This window comes from Ochotona princeps, chromosome 9 (assembly GCF_030435755.1).
Source record: "Ochotona princeps isolate mOchPri1 chromosome 9, mOchPri1.hap1, whole genome shotgun sequence".
In the NCBI taxonomy this organism is placed as follows: Eukaryota; Metazoa; Chordata; class Mammalia; order Lagomorpha; family Ochotonidae; genus Ochotona; species Ochotona princeps.
This window is the reverse complement of record NC_080840.1, coordinates 48,726,004-48,744,316: the sequence shown is the minus strand read 5'-3', so window position 1 is coordinate 48,744,316 and position 18,313 is coordinate 48,726,004. Positions and strand designations below refer to the sequence as shown.

Sequence of the window (18,313 nt, the reverse complement as noted above, 5' to 3'; positions counted from 1 at the left end):
AAACCATAATTGGGTTAAATGTCCACCTTCTTGGTACCATTGTTTTTTGACTTGGAGGATTAAATGTCTGCAAGAGTTCAGAAGAGAAGAAATAACTGAAGAAAAATGGAAGAAGAAATGATGGATAGGAGGGGGAAAAAGCTAGGCAGCAAATAAAACTACATGTAGGACCATGGGCTAAAGATGGGGTATCAATGAGGCAGATGGGTGAAATAGCAAGCAGTAAGGCAGTGTTTCTCAGACTTTTACCTATGAAACTGTGTCACATAATACAATATAATTAATGAATAAATTTAAAAAAGAAAAAATTATTGTTCTCCGTCAACACAAGAAATCCATCACTTATTTGCAATCATCCCTTCACCCCATAAAAATGTAATATCAGAGCTGTACTATGCATTTGTGCACTGTGACTCCTTGAAGTTATTTTTGTCTAAGTATTTTTATCCCACCAATATTCATGTCCAACTGTAACAGCCAAAGTGATAGCATTAAGAAGTGTGGCCTTTTGGTGAAGGAGCTATAGGGTAGGCGGAATCTGGATTCTTATGAGGAGTGTGTTGTTTCTCTTCTGCTCTTCTGCAATGTGAGGACCCAGGGTTACTTCATTCCAGAGGAGGCAGTTACGATGGACTGTGAAGCAGAGCCAGGTTCACCAGGTTAGAAGGCACATAACCCATTGGTGCCTTCATCTTGTATGTTCCAACCCCCAGAACTGGGAGGCATGAATTCCTTTTTATTTACAAATTACCCATTTTTTGGCAGAATAAACCAACTGACAGGAGTTGGCCAGTGTAATAGTTAACTTTTTGTTTTGTTTCATTTTCCCCTAAGTGCCAAATTTCACCCTACTGTAGGTACAAATGCATGCTGTGAAGTGACCAGTGCTAGATCTACCTTAACTCTTTTGCAAGTCACTTAGTTCTTCAAGATTCAATTTTCTCATTAGCAAAATGCAGAGGTTGAATATTTACTTGAAGGCTCCTTTATGGTCTGGAGGCCTACGACTTGTATATGATATGCATGAAATCACAATAACTGACTTCTCCTGCCCTGCCCACCCCCTTTTTCAAGACACTTTTTCAGGGAGAAGCAGAAAGCTGCACACTGCCTTGTGATCCTTAGTTTGCCTGCCAGTTTCCCTCTAAAACATTATGAATTCTTTGGGAACAATGTCCATATGAATCTGGTACAGTGTCTAGCATGAAGTAAGCACTTGAGTAATGTTTGTAGAGTGAGGTACTTAGTACATTTACAGATGGAATCACATGAAATTGTCATAGTTTTATTCAATTTTGACAATTGCATATCCTAATGTGGGTCATGGAATCAAACAGTAGTTGCCTTGTACTATAACTCACATCCACACTGTGTCTGATCTGTCACAGAGCCAAGAAATGAAGGAAGGAACAGTGAAAGTAACAGAGAGAGAATAGATCAAAGACATTGTAACATTACATATTTCATATTCCCGCCCCCCCAAAAAAAAGCCTCAGGCCACCTTTCTTGCCGGCTTACAGGGAACCAGAGGAGCGCTGCTGGTGGGCATGTGTGGGGACCTGGAGGCTAACATCCAGGCAGGCAGAGTTAGCCTGGGGATTTCCCCACATGCTTAGTCCTCAGCAGACTTGGGGGAAGGCAGGGGAGAGCCCTAGGTTAGCATGCTAGCCTGGTGTGCTTGGGGAACTTCGAATGGGCCTGAATCTTGCAGCTGGAGGCTTTGTCACAACATTGGCTGCCAAGTGCTGGGACTGGGGCAAGCCCTGTCAAGCTAGACTCCATAACCACCTGGAGAATGCAAGAACCGGGAGTGGGAGTAGGCCCAACAGGGAAACTGTGGGTGTGCACCTCTCTGATTGGTTGCAATTCCCACTCTTGAGCATGGGAACCAGGGCTGGCAGTGAGCTTGGCTATTGGCTAGATAGGCAGTGGCACCCACTGGCATGAATGTGGTCTAGATAGTGGGGTTAGTTAAGTTGAGATAGGCTGTAATGCCCTTTGACATGTGTAAGAACTGAATGGGATGTAGGACAGATTGGGCCAGTCTGCTGCACATACTGGCAAGCACAGGAACCATGGCTGGGGGAAGGTCTGGTGGGAGTTATTGAGTAGTGCTCCTACTAAGCTGCAGTTCCCGCTAGTGTATGTGAGGACCAAGTTTATGGTGGGCAAAGCTGAGCTGGGTCGCAGTATCCACTGATTTACACAAGAGATGAGGCTGGAGGCAGGACTGACCCAGCAATGGCAACCACCAGTGTGCATGTAGACTGATGTGGGCAACAGAGAGAGCTGGACCTCATACTGGCAAGCATAAAAAAGGGTCAAGTCAGGGATCACTTCAGACCAGGTTTCTTTGAGACTCCACCCCTGCTTCCTACCCCCCCCCCCCCCCGCCAACTGAAACGCTGTACTCAGAACTCCAACCATGGGAAGAATCACAGGATCTGTGGTCTGATAGTGGAGTGAATGTATCAGAGCTGGACCTCAATGGCTTAGATGGAGCAGTGGACAGCATATCCAGATACACATGGAGGATATGGCAGTCCATTGGAGCCTGCAGAGGACATCTGGCAGAGGAAGCAAGGCAGAGCAAATTGATCAACTACCCCAGTCAAGCACTGACAGCAAATATTAGGTGAATGGAGACTCTAAGGAGGACTATGTAAGCAAATGGATCATGGAAGGAACTTCTCATCCTAAAATGAGCAGAGTTGACAGCATTTCAGAACTATCAAACTATCAAAGTCATTTATCATAACCCTTGGAGGATGCTCCACATTAGAAACCCTGGGATGACCTCAGGTGGCCGTTTCCCATCCCTGGGTGCTAATGTGGTTTGGAGGCTGTGTGTGGCTTCTTCTCTTTTCTCCCCTCTTCTCCCAGATACATGAAGAAGAAAAAAAGTTGGAAACAATGGTCTCCCCTAACCCTTGATCCTTCACACCCTAACAAGTTCTATTCTCTTTATGCTGTAAATTTCATATTTTTGAGGAAGCAAATAACACTTGTTCAGTACTTTGCAGTTTCTAATGGATTTTCTCATTCATAATATCCTTGCAATCTCCAGAAAAGATTCATGTTGCTCAAAAAGCATGACATACTAAATACATTAATAATGTTTGCCGAACCAGTGATAGCATAATTTCTTTGTTGGCCACATTTGTATCTTACGTAGTGATATTAGCAGTCTCTTCCCATACTAATGGATTGTATTCAAAATTTCCTTGACTACAAAACAATTTATTCACCACTCTCAAACATTAACCACGTGAATAGACCCAGCAAATGCAACTGATCAGCTTCTAAGACTTAATACCACAAAATGAGAAAGACAGCATGACTTTCATTTTCTGAAAGAAATATTCTTGACTTTAGGTACCTGAATCTAATTGAGGAGAAAGCTGTATAGCTGTGCAACTGCTTACCACAATGGTCCACATCTTTTTCAGAGCATCAAAGACTGGGGGCTCCCCGATGACAGCTGGCAGAGGCCAAGTGAGGTTCCTCTTGTTTCACAGCACTGATCCCAATGGTAATCCTGGAAGACACAGTTCTGGTTGTCTTAGGTCTGAATGTTGAAATCTCAACAAATTTGAAGTCCCACAAATGTAATTGTGACATGCCCCCTGCCCTATCCTGCATCACAACACCAAAAGCTTAGAATTTTGATGTCGAAATCCTGAAAGCCAAAATCCTAAATACTTCATGCAATTTTCACTGAAAAAAAAAAGCTTACATTAAATGGGTAGAAGCCCAAATTCTGGGGACAGGATTAATATGATTTCTGTTACATGCAAGGAGGTTGCTATATGGCTGGCAAATGAATCTCTAGAAATCTGGAAAAGCATTAATATTTGATTCTGTACTATTCCTGCCCCTTCACACACAGCATCATGCTTGCTTTCCACAAATGCCTTTCAGCAGAATGTAAAAACAATGAAACAAGCCCTGACACCTTTTGAACCAAAGACACTTCCTGATATGGAAGCCCCTCCTATGTTAAAATTAAATAATGAGCCATTTTGTTTAGGGATTTAGCTGTCAAAGAAAATAGACTTTCTATATTTGCAAAATGTAGTAAATGTATTTACTACTTACTAAACCTAACAGGAAAACTAGGCCTATTTCACTTCGTGCAATCCAACATTGTCTTCTGTGTTTTTAACACAATTCATGTTACTGTTGGGTCTGAAAATTATAGAACATGTTCTTTCACTTAGACATTGATGGCTGGAAAAATTGAAGCATTTTATAAATCTTAATTCAAGGACTGGATGCACTTTGCAGAGGAAAATGGATTTCTATGGGATCCGTAAACCAAACTAACAGATTTGGAATTAGGTGTGATTAAGGTTTCTTAAACACAAGTTTCAAAGTATTAGATTAGTTCGTTTTTTCAATTTAACTCAATGTATTTGTGAAAATTCACAAATAAATTTACCACGTGATGAGATAAAAATAACAGAAACTTCAGTTCAAAAATGTAACATTTGGGGGCAGGCATTGTGCAGTGAGTTAAGCTACCTCTTAGGATGTTCACAATAATGGAGTGCTAGGAATTGAGTTTTATCTCCCCTGATAATTCCAGCTTTCTGTTAACGAAGACCCTAGGAAACAGCAGAAATTGGATTAAGTACTTGGGTTCCTGCCACCTAAGATCCAGATGAGCTCCAGGTGCATTGCTCTGGCATTTGGCTGTTGCGAACATCTGGAACGTGAATCAAAAGAATGGAAGATCTCTCTCCCTCTTCCTCTCTTCCTCTTTTCCCCCATCTCCCCTTCTGTCCCTCACTCTCTCCCTCTTTTTTTTCCCCTCTCTATTATCAGAACTTTGCTTTTCAAATAAAGAAATAAACATTTAACAAAGAATCCTTTGTCTGCATTGATATTCTTGCAAGCTTACAAAGTTCCAGGGCCTTTTAATGAATTAGGGGCTCATTTGTCTGAAGAAGCCAGTGAAGCTATCTCATAGTAGGATGAGAAGACACTTGCCAAAACAGTGCTATTATTCTATCAGCAGCATTGTTTTTGCAAATTTATGATCTGTATATAAGTCCATGCATAGTGTGTTTCTACATACCCCAATTCACACAGATGGAAAAATTAATAGGGAATGCTTATGTCAGTGTTCATAAATTCATAGCATTTCAACAAGAGCAGCACTATGTAAAATACAGAGTAAATATGTTCTCAGAAAACAGCCAGGCCTTTTTATTTTTTAAGCGGCTATTCATAATAATTGCAAGACTTTCAAATGCAGTTAATGAGCATGAAAGTTGGCAAATGCTTATGGACTTTTTCCATGTATTCATCCGTAGTATATTCATATAATCCACTTCTTGGCTTGTTTGCTTAGGGCATTTCTGTTTAAATTTTTTTGAAGATCTATTTGCTTTTAATTGAAGGGCAGATTTATAGAGAGTAGCAATATTTTGAGAAAGTAAAAGTATCAGCAATAATTTAAACTAAGGATAAATAATTAATTTGATTGTTACTCCCATAAAAATGGGAAAGAATTGCAGCTGGTTTTAAAAAGAAACAAGTCTGTACTCTTTTGGTACCTCCCTTCACTGAGATCTTCAGACGTTTTATATTTTCCCTGTATCAAAACTAGCTTTCAAGATAAAGGGTTGAGTTTCTAAAAGATAAAGCCCTGACTATACTGTCATGTCTGCATGGCAAACAGTGCAAACCACAAAAACAGCAGGGAATACTATCCGTCTTACACACACACACACACACACACACACACACAATATGATGGCTAGCAAATGATTGTGTATCCAAATATCATCCAGCATAACATACTTCTGAAATGAGGTAAGTAGAATATAAATCTACAAAAAGAAAGTGGAGCCTCAAGATGAAGGGAAACAATAAGTGCATTCTCTGTGCTTCCTAGGCAGCCAACGGAGTTCCTGTAAATGTTAGAGAAAGCACCACCCTCTAGTCATCTTCATGGTTCCCCAAAAAATCTTGTAACTTTAGTTTCATATCAATCTGAGTAACATAGCAAGCAGTTCATCATATATGAATCATTTACATTTTAAATTTTCTCAAGTTGGGGTTAGGGTATGTCTAAAAAGCCAGAAATTCTATACTTAGGTTTTTACACACCTGCCTGTATAAGTATATATGCCTCCTGACAGATACCTACATTCTTTATCTCTCCTTTTGCATTAAAGCTAGAAAAAGCAAGCACAATAAGGACATCTTAAAGGCATAAAGAAAGCAGAATTACATATGATTTGTGAGACAAATGTTTAGAAAACATTTTCACTAAGTTTTCCTAGTTAATATGTTGCTTGGCACTGGGAGAAGTCGCTTCAGGGAACATCTAGGGCATTAGCATCTCAGTTTAACGCAAAGGGATCTGCCAAGATAGAAATGAGTTGATTGCTTGATGAAGTCAGCATTGGAGCACTTTCATAAATTACAAAATATCCAGAGCTAATGTTCAGAGCTGTAATGCAATATCAACCATTTTTAAAATAATAGATATTTCATAAATTAAAGAAATGATATAGAATTTTAAATATATTTGTAGTGGTTTTTTTAGCTTAATAAAATCTTGCTGTCATGGTACAGGGAGATTTTTCCTCATTTTCATACTAGAAAGCCTTTAGACAAAATCTCTTCAAATTTTTTCATACTGGCATGGTAATGTTTGGTCATGTGCTTATAAAATTACAGAATAGATTCAAGTGAGGATGATGACAGTGCAAAATTGGTTCAGTTAAACTAATTTGGTATATGTAATGCATGATTTCCCATTGCCTTTCAAAGATTTAAGTAAAGTAATTGAACCAATTTCACACATTGTAGTAATACTATTCATTATGAATCAAATTCATCTCTTTTGCATGCTTATTCCACTTGATAAAATTGGGATATTGTAAAAGGTGGCTTTAGGATACTTTTCCTTGAGTCAATGACATATCTCCAACTGAAGATAATTGTTTTTAATGAAAGAAAAGGAAACACTTGTTTTGGACACACATACACTATATTCATTAGATCCTTGGAGCATATATGGTTTAAGCAATACTTAACTGCTATACTGAAAAAAAAAACTGAATTTTTGAGATTTCTCTACATTTTGCTGTTTATCCCCCTTAGTTTCTAACAATTTCTAAAACATACTGCTGTTTCCATTAACACAAAACATTGCTGGGATGCAATAAATTCTTACACTCATTTATTCCACACCATAGGTTCTTTCTGGCATTAAGTTTGAGACTTCAGAAGAGTCGGTTGACTCTCTCAGGCCCTTCTGCTGGGAGCTTGGAAACTGAAGCCAGGACAAGGGCCACTGCTAAATGCAAAGGATTCAAATGAAATAAACAACTATTTTCTTACCTAGTGTGTTTTCAGATCATTTCCCTCTATCACAATTGCTATTTCCAATTTTAATCTACCTGCCACTAGGTTTTAACATTTTTCTGCTCACATAAATTCATCCTGTGTATTTCTGATGGAGGTACTAGCCAGGCTTATTGTTTTCTATGGTAACAGAGAGTAAAGCTACTTGGTGAACATGAAAAATCACTTACTTGTTGGAATATAGCACATATGGGAATAATTGCTTTGAGAATACTAAGAGTGCCTTAAAAGTGCCCTTGTACTTATCAATGTAGCCCTCATTGCAACATATTCTAGCAATGAATATGAAAATACACAAGTGACTTGTGACCAGTTCAAATGCATTGTTTTTCACTCTGGTCCAATTTACATTGGTAAATAAAGATGAGGAAATATTAAGTATTTATTTGCAACAATGAAATTCCACATTAGAAAAATTGCAAACAAGCTAAAATGAGGTGAGTTAAAACAGAACTTTAGAGCAATGTTTTTTAAGTGTAATTCCAAGAATATCTAATTTTGAAAGCATTTGAGTAGAGGTTGTAAGGGATCAACAGGAGGTAAAAAACAAAGAAAAAATTAGACAAGTGTTGTTCTCCAAGTTCTACTTATAATCCAAGTGAAACCAAGGTTTATGGAACACAGCTTCAAAAGCTGTATTACTTTTGTATCAATGCATTGTCCTAGTTAAGCCTTGTCTTCCAATCTGTTTAACATTTCACCCAGGGTTCTTTCATGACTTTCTAGGGACTCACAGGCAGGAAACAGACTAACAAGGTGGACTTGACCCCTTATTTCATTTCAAGGATACTGTGACTTGCTAATCTCCCTCACCCAGTGACAAAAGGTCCTATGTCAAGGAATTCACCAGCAGGCAAGCTGTGTGATTGTCAATGTCCGCATGTAAAAGCAGAAAACATTGACAGATATAAAATGCATACTTGTAATCCTTTTGGGTTCCTAAAATTGAACCCTAGAAGTACAGGCTGCCAACAGAATTGACAATATGAGTATGGTTGATGCATTTTATTTCAGAACGTTTGCTTTGTAACACTGAGTGAATCACGCCATTCTAGCTATCTCTTTGTGACACAGCAATGAACTAGATGGTCGCTTACTTCTTTTAGTCTGTACTTACAAATCATTTGTTTTGTCTGAGTGCTGCCTAAGGTAGCAGCAATGCACCTTGTCCTTGGTTCAGGATAGGGTTTCTGGAAATGAGGGAGCAAGGAAGGAAACATCACTTCCTGGATTCTAGGAGACAGTTATTAATGACCTTTTTTTTTTCAAGATGGATTTTGATAAGCATCTAGTTTGGGTTTCACACCTGTCTTTGCAGCCAAGACCAACAAGTTTCAGACAGGCAGCTGCTAAGGGAAGGGGAAGTGGTTGGACAACCTCCACTCCAAGTGAAGCCTCCGCCAGGAGCTGTGATTCAGACCACAGCCACCCAGCTGAAACAGCTAATTTCATATTCCCTTTGCATCGGTTTGTTAGCTCCCTGATCTTACTTTGATCTCTCAGAACTCCAGTTACATCATCCTGAAAACGTGGACCTAATTAACAGGGCTTAGTGAGAATTCAAGAGTTAAAATATGGGCCTGGTGTGAACGACTCCATGGCTAAATCCTCATCTTGCATGCACTGACATCCCATACAGGAACTTGACTGTGTCCTGGCTGTTCCATTTCCCACACAACTTCCTACTTGTGGACTGGGAAAGCAGTGGAGGATGGCCCAAAGCCTTGGGACACTGCACCCATGTGGAAGACACAGTAGAGGCTCCAGGCTCCTGGCTCCTCCTGCCTTTGGATCAGCTCAGCTCAGCTCTGGCTGTTGTGGCCACTTGGGGAGTGAACCAGCAGATGGAGGATCGTTCTTTATGTCTCTCCTTCTTTCTGTATATCTGCCTGTGCAATAAAAATCTACATATATACATATATACACATATATACATATATATTTTATATATACATATATATATATAAAGTGAAAATACCTTGGGGACTGAGAGCACTTTTTTAATTTTGTAGGTTAGCTCTTGTTACTATTATGTTAACTATTGTAGCTCAGTGTTGTCTCAAATACCAGGGCTCCCAATTGTGGTTGAGATAATGGTAAAGGGTTGCAAAGGAGCTTGAATGAATAAGTGGCTGTGTTGGGGGCAAGAATGATATGCCACAAAAGCTAAAAGAGATGTTTGAGAAAAGTTCAGCGTCCCTACCCCTTCCTATTCCCATCTTGATAACATGAAAAAGGGAAGAGAGGGCCTTCTCCCCTTTGCAAGCAAGATCTCAGGCAACACAGCAGAGAGGGCACAAGAGGGTGAACCAGGGGACCTGCTGAAGGTGTGCGTGTCTGAAGAAGGCGAAGCAAATGGAGGCTTCTCAGCATCCACTCTGCCCGCGGAACCCTCCTAACACACTTTCCGGAAGATGCTCCCAAAACTCGAAAACACGGACAAGAATTGGGATGGGGAGAGCGGAACCTAAGGAAGCTGACAGGGCACAGCATTCACTATTAGCGACACAAAGGTGACAGTGACGCCTGGAGCCCTGAGGTGGTGCAGCCAGGGTCTCTGGCATCTTCAATGTCCTGTCCCGAATTCTGCAGCCGCATCAGCCCCAGGGCACCATGCGAGCTCGCAGGAGGGGTCTGAGGCGTTGGGGACGTGGAGGAAGCATGATGTAGGCGTTGGCCTGATGGGGTGAGTTCAGAGAGTGGACGCCTTCCAGGATAACAAAATGAGCTTTCTGTGTCTTACGTATATTCTCACCTGTCAACATTCCCTCGAAAACAAGGATGGTAAACTCCTGCTTCGAATTTGCACGGCCCCATGACCATCGCTGCAGCGTGGAATTAGTCCTAATACCATATCTGAAGCGTCTTCATATTCATACTGACAAGAAAACAGGGAGCTCTTTCGCAAGAAGCAGTTGGCATTTCTTGGTGTCAGTGGGAAAGGGGACCCGAACTCTCGTAAGGCCCAGAGGCGGCACTTTCCGGCGGCCCGCCCCCGCGCTCGGGCCATTCCAGATCCAGCCGGGCCCGCCAACGCTCGCGAGAGTCGGCCGGCTTCCACGTCTGCCACGTTCCAAAGGACCGAGACCGCCTGCAACGCGGCGGGCGGCTGGAGCTCACTGGCGGCGGCGCCGCGCCGAAGCAGCCCTGAGGAGACAGGGGGCGGGGCGGCGCGGCAGGCCGATGCCCCCTCACAGTGGCGCTTGTGAGTGGCTCGTGCTGCCGTCACTCAACTTCTGTGGGCGGGGCGGGGGCGGAGCCGAAGGGCGGGGAAGCCGCGCGCTCTCGGCTCGGTCGCGAGTCACAGGTTCGGCGCTCGCGAGGGCCTGGTGCGCGCAACCTGCACGCGGCCGAAAGTCCTCGGAGGCGCGGCGGGCGGTGCTGAGGCTCGGGCGCTGCAGCTCGGCCACGAGCGCTGCTGCTGCGGGAATCCCGGCCTGCACCCTCCCCAGCACCCGCCTCCGCTTGTGGCCCCCAGGACCCCGCGTCCCCACAGTCCTCGCCAGCCTCCGTGGAACCCGCAATGGCCCCGCGCAAGAATGCCAAGGGCGGCGGCGGCTTTAGCACCGCAAGCAGCAGCGGCAGCAGCAGCGGCGGCAGTGGCGGCTCCAGCAGCAGCGGCGGCACGAGCACGAGCAGCGGCACCGGGAGCTACAGCAGCGGGAGTCGGAGAGGTCAGAGGCCCTGCGGGGAGGGCGCCTTGCTCTTTCTCGACCCGTCTCCTCGCGCGCCTCCTGCATCCTTAGGGAGCGCGGGGCGGAGGCCGCGCTCGGGGGCCTGGGGAGCAGGCGCTCCTGGGGAGCAGGAGCGGGGTCCGCGCCCTCGGGTGGGGCTTGGTTAGGCAGCCCCTTCCGCGCACTGCCCACACCTGCAGGGCGCAGCCGAGGTGGAGGTTTTGCTCTCTCCTGGCTTTCAGTGGATAGCAAGATTGGAGCAAGGAGAACAGTTCATTTTGGCCGGGCATACTCTCATTTTGGGAAGTGAGTCTCTGCCAAAGGCAGGGAAAGTTAAGTGCCTGGCTAACCAGCAGCCTTCGAAGACCAACTCAGAGGGAGATGTTTGGGGACTTGGAGGTTTAGGGGTTAGGAGGGATCTGAATATTCTTGGAAATTTTCTGAAATATTTTTGCTGTTAGATATTACGTTTTGAGGTGAGTTATAGTTACGTTGGGGACCAGCTGCTCTATTTTTCCTAACACCTCAGTTCACCTTTTCCTTTTCCTCTGTGCTTACCCATTGAAGAGGGAGAACAGATGTTTTAAATCTGTTTCGTCTCGTATTTCAGTGGTTCTCAGTTTCTTTTCTGTTCCCTTTGACTCATGTTGAGGATACTGGGGCAGCAATACACATGTGTGTTGAATGTGACCAGCAAACCTCCCTGCAGATGCTGTGGTCGGAGCTGAGCCCCACGTGCACTGCATCCTGCTACATCAGAGAATTCTGGCTGTGCCGCACAGAGCTGTTTCTGGTAGAGCACTTGCTGGCTCACTTATTTTCATGTGTATAGTTTTTGTCTCTCAACTTTTGCTCATTTCTTTTTGAAGGTTTATTTGTTTTTATTGGAAAGGCAGATTTACAGAGAGATACGAGATACGAGAAAAAGATCTTCTTCCATCCTCTGGTTCACTTCCCAAGTGGCCACAGCAGCCAGAACTGAGCCAGTCGAAAGCCAGAAGACAGAGCCTCTACTGGGTCTCCCACGTGAGTGGAGGGTCCCAAGGCTTTGGGCCATCCTCCACTGTTTTCCCAGGCCACCAACCGGGAGCTGGATGGGAAGTGGAGCAGCTGGGACAGGACCATTCTGCACAAGGAACACTCATGCGTGGAGGTGGAGGATCAGCCAGTTGAGCCATTGCCACAGGCCTAACTCTTGTTTATTTTTTCTCCCCTACAGTTAGTATGGTTCTATCCCATAGTAAGTGCTCAAGTATTTTGTTAGCCATTGAATGACTATCAGTGGTGAAAGTAGTACAGGTAAATCCAGTGCACACATTTGTGTTCCAGAACTAATATTGGTATTCTGAATGGGAAGAGGTGCTGTCAGTGATAGTTTGTGTTCCTTTTCCCTTTGTCGTTAAATGTCGGTTAAACACAGCTTCTCAGGCTAGGCCTGCCCTTTTTAACATTTCTAAATGAGAAGAGCCTTTTGTACTGCCTTCAGAGAAGGTTGTAGAACAAGACATTAAAGTTTTAGGTAGCTGTTAACAGGTGAGGCTTACCTTTGTTTTATATTGTGTGCTTTTGAGTAGAAGATTGGTTAGCTATGAGCAAATCACAGCATATGGCTTTTTATCGATAAGAGTATCTAGAAATGCCAATAAATATGTAAACCATTTAACTGGGAGTTAGCAACTTTAGGAAATTATCTTATTTGAGTTTCCTCTTCAGGCGTTTTAGAGTAACCTCTTGTCCACATTGAGGCTTTGCAGCGCATTTAAGCATTTGGCACATTGATTCCATAATTGTCATGAAACACACAATATGTAATACAGAGAAAGGCCTTTTCACATGCAACAGAACAAAGCGAATCAGAAACAAAACCTTGGGAGTTTTTCTTGGAGTTCTGCATTTGACAAAATAAATATTCTTTTTTTTCTTTTCCCCACAGTGTTTCTTTCCTAGTAATTGATTTTTGTTGTTTTTAAAAAAGGACTTATTTATTTTCACTAGAAAGGCAGATCAGATTTACAGAGAGAAGCAACAGAAAGATCTTCCATCTGCTGGTTTACTCCCCAAACGGCCACAATGGCCAGAGCTGAGCTGAAGCCAGGAGCCAGGAACTTTCTTCTAAGCGGGTGTAAGATCCCAAGGCTTTGGGTCATGCTCCACTGCCTTCCAAGGCCACAAACAGAGCTGGATGGGAAATGGAGCAGCTAGGACATGAACCAGTGTCCATATGGGATCGTGGTGCCTGCAAGGCAAGGATTTAATCACTGAGACATTGTGCTGGACCCCTGTCGCTAAGTTCTGTGTGTGAGGTGGAAGGCATTGGGACTCTTTCCATCAGCCTACACAGATGAGAATGAGTATATGAAAATGAAATTCATATTTCTGTTGTTTGCTTGTCATGGAATAAGCAATAAACCAACTTTTCTTCTGTGCCCAAGATTGTCTGGTTATTGAGGTTTACACAAACCATTCCTACTGGGGAAGTCTTGGGAATCTTTCCAAAAAACTGCCAAGGTTGTGGAATCCCTGCTGTTATCACATCGATTAGGACATCAGCGTACCAAAAGGTTGTCTGGTTCACGGAATGTTTCTCACTCCATGGGAACCCAACTTCCAGCAGCACCGAACCATAACCGAAATTTCTGTTGCTCATTCATTACATCATACTACCTCCAGTTATGTTCCCTGATGTGGAAAATTTCACAGGAATCAGGAGTTGGCTGGGTCATCAGAGATTTCCTTCCTACTCTTTCAGGACATGTTTCATTTAGTTGCTGAAGAACAGTGTGCTTTTGTCAAGATGCTAAATACCTTTCTTTGGAATTAAAATTTTGTGACAACAGAGCGTTCGAAAATCTTAGTTTGATTAGAGTATACATGGTCAAATAGTAAGTTTTTGAAAACGTTTTGCGTGTGTGAGTTCAGAGTTGATAACAACACAGGTCACGTTTATATTTTTATATAAAGGTGTGAGGAATGGGGGCTTAAGCTGTTATAGCTTGCATTTGAAGGGATACAAGTAAAATTGAAATAGTGTCTGCTTTTTATTTGAATCTACATTGAAGAGCGATGTAGTAATTCCTGCTGAGCTTTTTTTAACTCTTCCGTGTTTTTTTTTTTTTTTTTTTGTCTTTAGAACAAAATAATCATAGTAATAAATTTGACATCTTGCCTTTGCTTGTAGAACTTGTGTTGGATGGCCAGTTGAGATCAGGAGAAACTTCAGTTAAATCTTTGTCAAGAAAGAGCATGATGTTCTTTTGAGCACAGGCAGACTGAAGTGTGTCAGTGTTGTTTGTTTAGCTTTTCCCTTTTGAGTGTCCCTCCCACTCCCTGAAGCTTCTAACCTGCTTTCCATCGCTTGTTTATTTTGTGTGTCAGCCTGATGCATTGCCCTGTACCAGTAGGTGTCGCTTGAGAACACTTTACTTCCACCTTTCAGTTGGAAACCTCAGGTTACATAACAGCAATTAGGTTTTTAACAATTATTGTTGTAATGATTCTGTCCGTATTCAGAGCTATTGATGGGTCATTGAAAGTTTTAGCTATTTCTGTTTCTCTCAAGGTTCTAAGCAGATTTTAAAATTTAGTAGTAGTAATTTGTCCCAACCAGCTTTTTGCTTAGGCTTCTCATATTCAGAATTGGAAACACTACTACACTGTCTTTAAAGCACTCACAGATGCATTTGATGGGTATTTCATGGATCATTTAGAGGCACGGTTCTGAAGGGGGTGCTTTTCCTCCTATTTTCAGTCTGGCTTAAGTTAGTAAGTAACTCAGACATACCATGCACTGTTGGTTACATTCTTGCTCCTCGACATAAAGGGTTGTAGTGAAATTCTCTCTCTTTAGCCAGAAGCTTAGCCAGTTAGGGCCTGTTGTTAAATCCTCCCGTCCCCATTACAGGATGAAGAGCTAGGAGCCCTGATTTTTCTGTTACAGGCATTGTGTACTAGTTTGAAGCTAGTCCAGCCTGGCCAGTCACAGGAAATCATGCACTAAGGAAATTCTTGAACAGGTTATAAAAAGATCAAGGATGCTAACCTCTGGTGGGCTCCAGAAGTGAAAGGAAAGGCCTGCACCTTGGTCTGCCTTTAGATCAGGAAACAAGACTATCAGAGGTTGGCGTTTTCAACTGGTTAACAAAACAGTAACTTGGATAATGGAGTATGTGGGCTCTCTACCCTGTTTTTAGTTAGTAGCACAGATTTAACTCCAGAGCTGTCTATGACCAGTGGTGAACAAAATAACAACAAAACCCACCAAACTATTTTGCTCCTGAAAAGTATGATAATTTGAGATAGAATTTATTATCCTGGACTAAATTTCATATAAGAATTGTGTGTCAGATTTCTTCAAGTCTCTAAATCTCAACCTTCTGAAGTGAAAAATTACTTGCTGCTTTGCTTTTGGAGTTGTAAGAACCCCGTGATCCATTCTGTATACCTTCATGTTTCTTAGATGTTTCCATTCAGTGCTTCCAGTGGTCGGGGGAGAGTGCAAGATTTTAGAGAGTATTAAAGTGAAGATCCAAATAGAATATTCCATAGTTGAAATTCCTTGATGATTTATTGTAAAAAAAAAAAATCAATAATTTGGAGGCTGGTGATGAGGTGTTTCGGGTTCATCTGCCGCCTGCAGTGCTGGCTTCCATGTGGGTGTCTGTGTCCCTGCTGCTCAACCTGTGGTCAAGTTTGCTGTCAGTGCCCCTGGACAAGCAATGAAAGATGACCCACGTGTTTAGGCCCCTGATAGGCACGTGGGAACCCCAGATGAAACTCCTTGCTTCTTGCTGCAGCCTTGCCCAGCCCTGGCAGCTGTGGCCATTTGGGAAGGGAAGCAGCAGATTTCTGTCAGTTTCTCTTTCCCACTCTCATGGCAGCTCTTTTAAATAAAGAATTGTTTTTTTTTTTTTTTTAATTAGGCACCATATTTGATTTGTAGCAGTTGTGTTTTAGGTAAAATGGATGCTCTTTATGTAGTGTTTATCATGTGACTTGAAGTACACTTGATAACAGCTGTGCCCTGATGCATTTGGATCTGCTTCTGGAAGTGTCAGTATGCCATTCGCACAACATGGTTCAAGTTGCTTTTCTCTGCAATTGTTACTTGTTTTCCAGGGATGCGTCTTAGTTACCTCTGGTTGATACTGTCTTAAAGACAAATCACTGAATGTAATTTGATTTTCTTTATAGACGTGATGCATGATGGCAAATTGAATATGGATAACCTGTTAAAATTTGAGCTCAATTGGTGACTAAATCTTTTAAAAAACTAGTTCCTAATGATCTTTTCCAGGCTCCGGGCTGCCTGTGAAAGCTACATGGCTTCTCTAGTTGTTTAAACACCATCACTTGTGATAGATATTTCCTGAGCTCTAAGCTGACAGGGTCAGTGAGTTGAATTGCGGGCAGCAGAGGTTGTCGAGTTGTAGAGGGATTGTCATAGGCAACCCTGGCATTGGGAAAGCCCCCGCTGAACTGCAGCAATACCAGCCCTCCTCTCCTGCAAATGTGCTCACACATCTAACTGTGACTGTTCTGTATGCAAGTAAGAATGGAGCAGTCTTCATTTTAAAGTGGGAGGCTCTTGTTAGGTACAGTTCTGTTCCACAATCAGCACAGACCTACCAGCCTGTAGTCATATTTTAAGTAGGTTTGTTAGACATTTCTGCTATCCTGAACTACAGAGTCATTTGTGTTTTGTTTGTTGTTGCCTAACTTGGGTTACTTGTTTACTGTACTACTAATGAACACAGTTTTCCTGACCTTGGTGAATAGTGTCAGGCAATGACATTTTGGCAGAGAGAGAAAGGAAGAGACAGTGAAAGTGAGCACGCTATCTTTTTAACTTGTAAAATAAAAATATTTCTATATACTGTTCTTTAAAATTGTATGTTTTGAAAATAATACCTATTTAAGGCCTATAAACATATAAAGACCTACATAGTGAATCCCCTTGTGTTTGCCATATAGATGAAGCAACAGGCCATTACCAAATTCTTAAATTGTCTTCTTCTGTGGATGTCTGTCTGTCTGTGACTATTAAGATAAATTTTGTGATAGCTATTTTCAAACTTCTCTTTATAATATATGCTGAGCAAGTACAGGTAATGCAGTGAGTCTTCAGAAAATTAGTGGAAATACTTATGACAAATGCATTTCAAAAAGATTAGAAATATGTATGTAACTTGCTTATCACATGCTATAAGTGTTGTGGACAGGCTCCTACCTGGCATACACAGTGAGACACCATTCGAGGTTCTGTTGTTCTCTGGTTCTTCCTTTACTCCTATAACTTACCTGTTTTTTACATTGTAGCTGCCCCTTTCAATTGAGGCATCCTGCTAAGACCACATTGTGGTCTTTTAAGCAATATTTTCTCTGAATATTCTGTACCTATGTATCCTTTGTGTTTTTGCCTGAATACTTTTTGAACACATCATCTAGGTTTTGAATTTTGGGTTTTAGTAATTTTTTTAAGTTTTAATTTTTTATTTTTATTGTAAAGTCAGATATACAGAGAGGAAGATCTTCCATCCGATGATTCACTCTCCAAGCTGCCGCAACAGCTGGAGATGAGCTGATCTGAGGCCAGGAGCCAGAAGCTTCTTCCTGGTCTCCCACACAGGTGTAGTGTCCCAAGGCTTTGGACCATCCTCCACTGCTTTCCCAGGCCACAGCAGGGAGCTGGATGGGAAGCAGGGATGCCAGGATTAGAACCGGCATTCATATGGGATCGTGCTGCGTGCAAGGTGAGGACTTTTAGCTGCTAGGCTACTATGCCGGGCCCTTGATCTTACTAAATATTAAGTGTTAAGCTGTTACTAGACACTGGCTATATTTTAGTCCCAAAGTGATTGTGTTGAGTTACACTCTTACAAGGAATATTCTCTCCATTAGGGGAGCCACTTTGGTAAGGTTTAGTATTTCTAAGTTTAGTAGGTATGAGGCAGCACTCTATGGATTAAGTGTGCATTTTTTCTGATTACTAGTAAGAACAACTATTTGTTCTCTCTTCTGTGGATTACTTACTCAGATATTTTGCCTACTTTTCTGTTTGTTTTGCATTTTTGGTATTGATTTGCCGAGTTTTTATTGTATGTGTGGTGGAGGCTTTTTTCCTTTTTTGATTATTGTCATACCATTTGCTGTGACGTATTTTATGGATAAGGATTTTTAAGTTTCATATAGTAATTTCCAAAGTTTTCTGTTTTCAGCGTTGATGGATTAAGCCACTGCTTGGGACACCAGAATCTGAA

General features: G+C 42.2%; 1 protein-coding gene across 5 annotated transcripts in view; it reads left to right on the top strand.

Annotated features, from left to right (window-relative positions):
* Positions 1 to 10,667: 10,667 nt before the first annotated feature.
* The window catches only part of ASPH (aspartate beta-hydroxylase), a 201,655-nt gene continuing 194,009 nt past the window's right edge, over positions 10,668 to 18,313 (top strand). For 2 of the 5 annotated variants that reach the window (XM_058668660.1, XM_058668663.1), the window contains exon 1: positions 10,669 to 11,057. In XM_058668660.1, coding sequence (XP_058524643.1) covers positions 10,907 to 11,057 — 151 coding nt within the window. In that variant the 5' untranslated portion in view covers positions 10,669 to 10,906. Of the gene's footprint in view, positions 11,058 to 18,313 lie in introns of all 5 variants that reach the window. The other 3 variants (XM_058668659.1, XM_058668661.1, XM_058668664.1) reach the window with 3 other exon arrangements.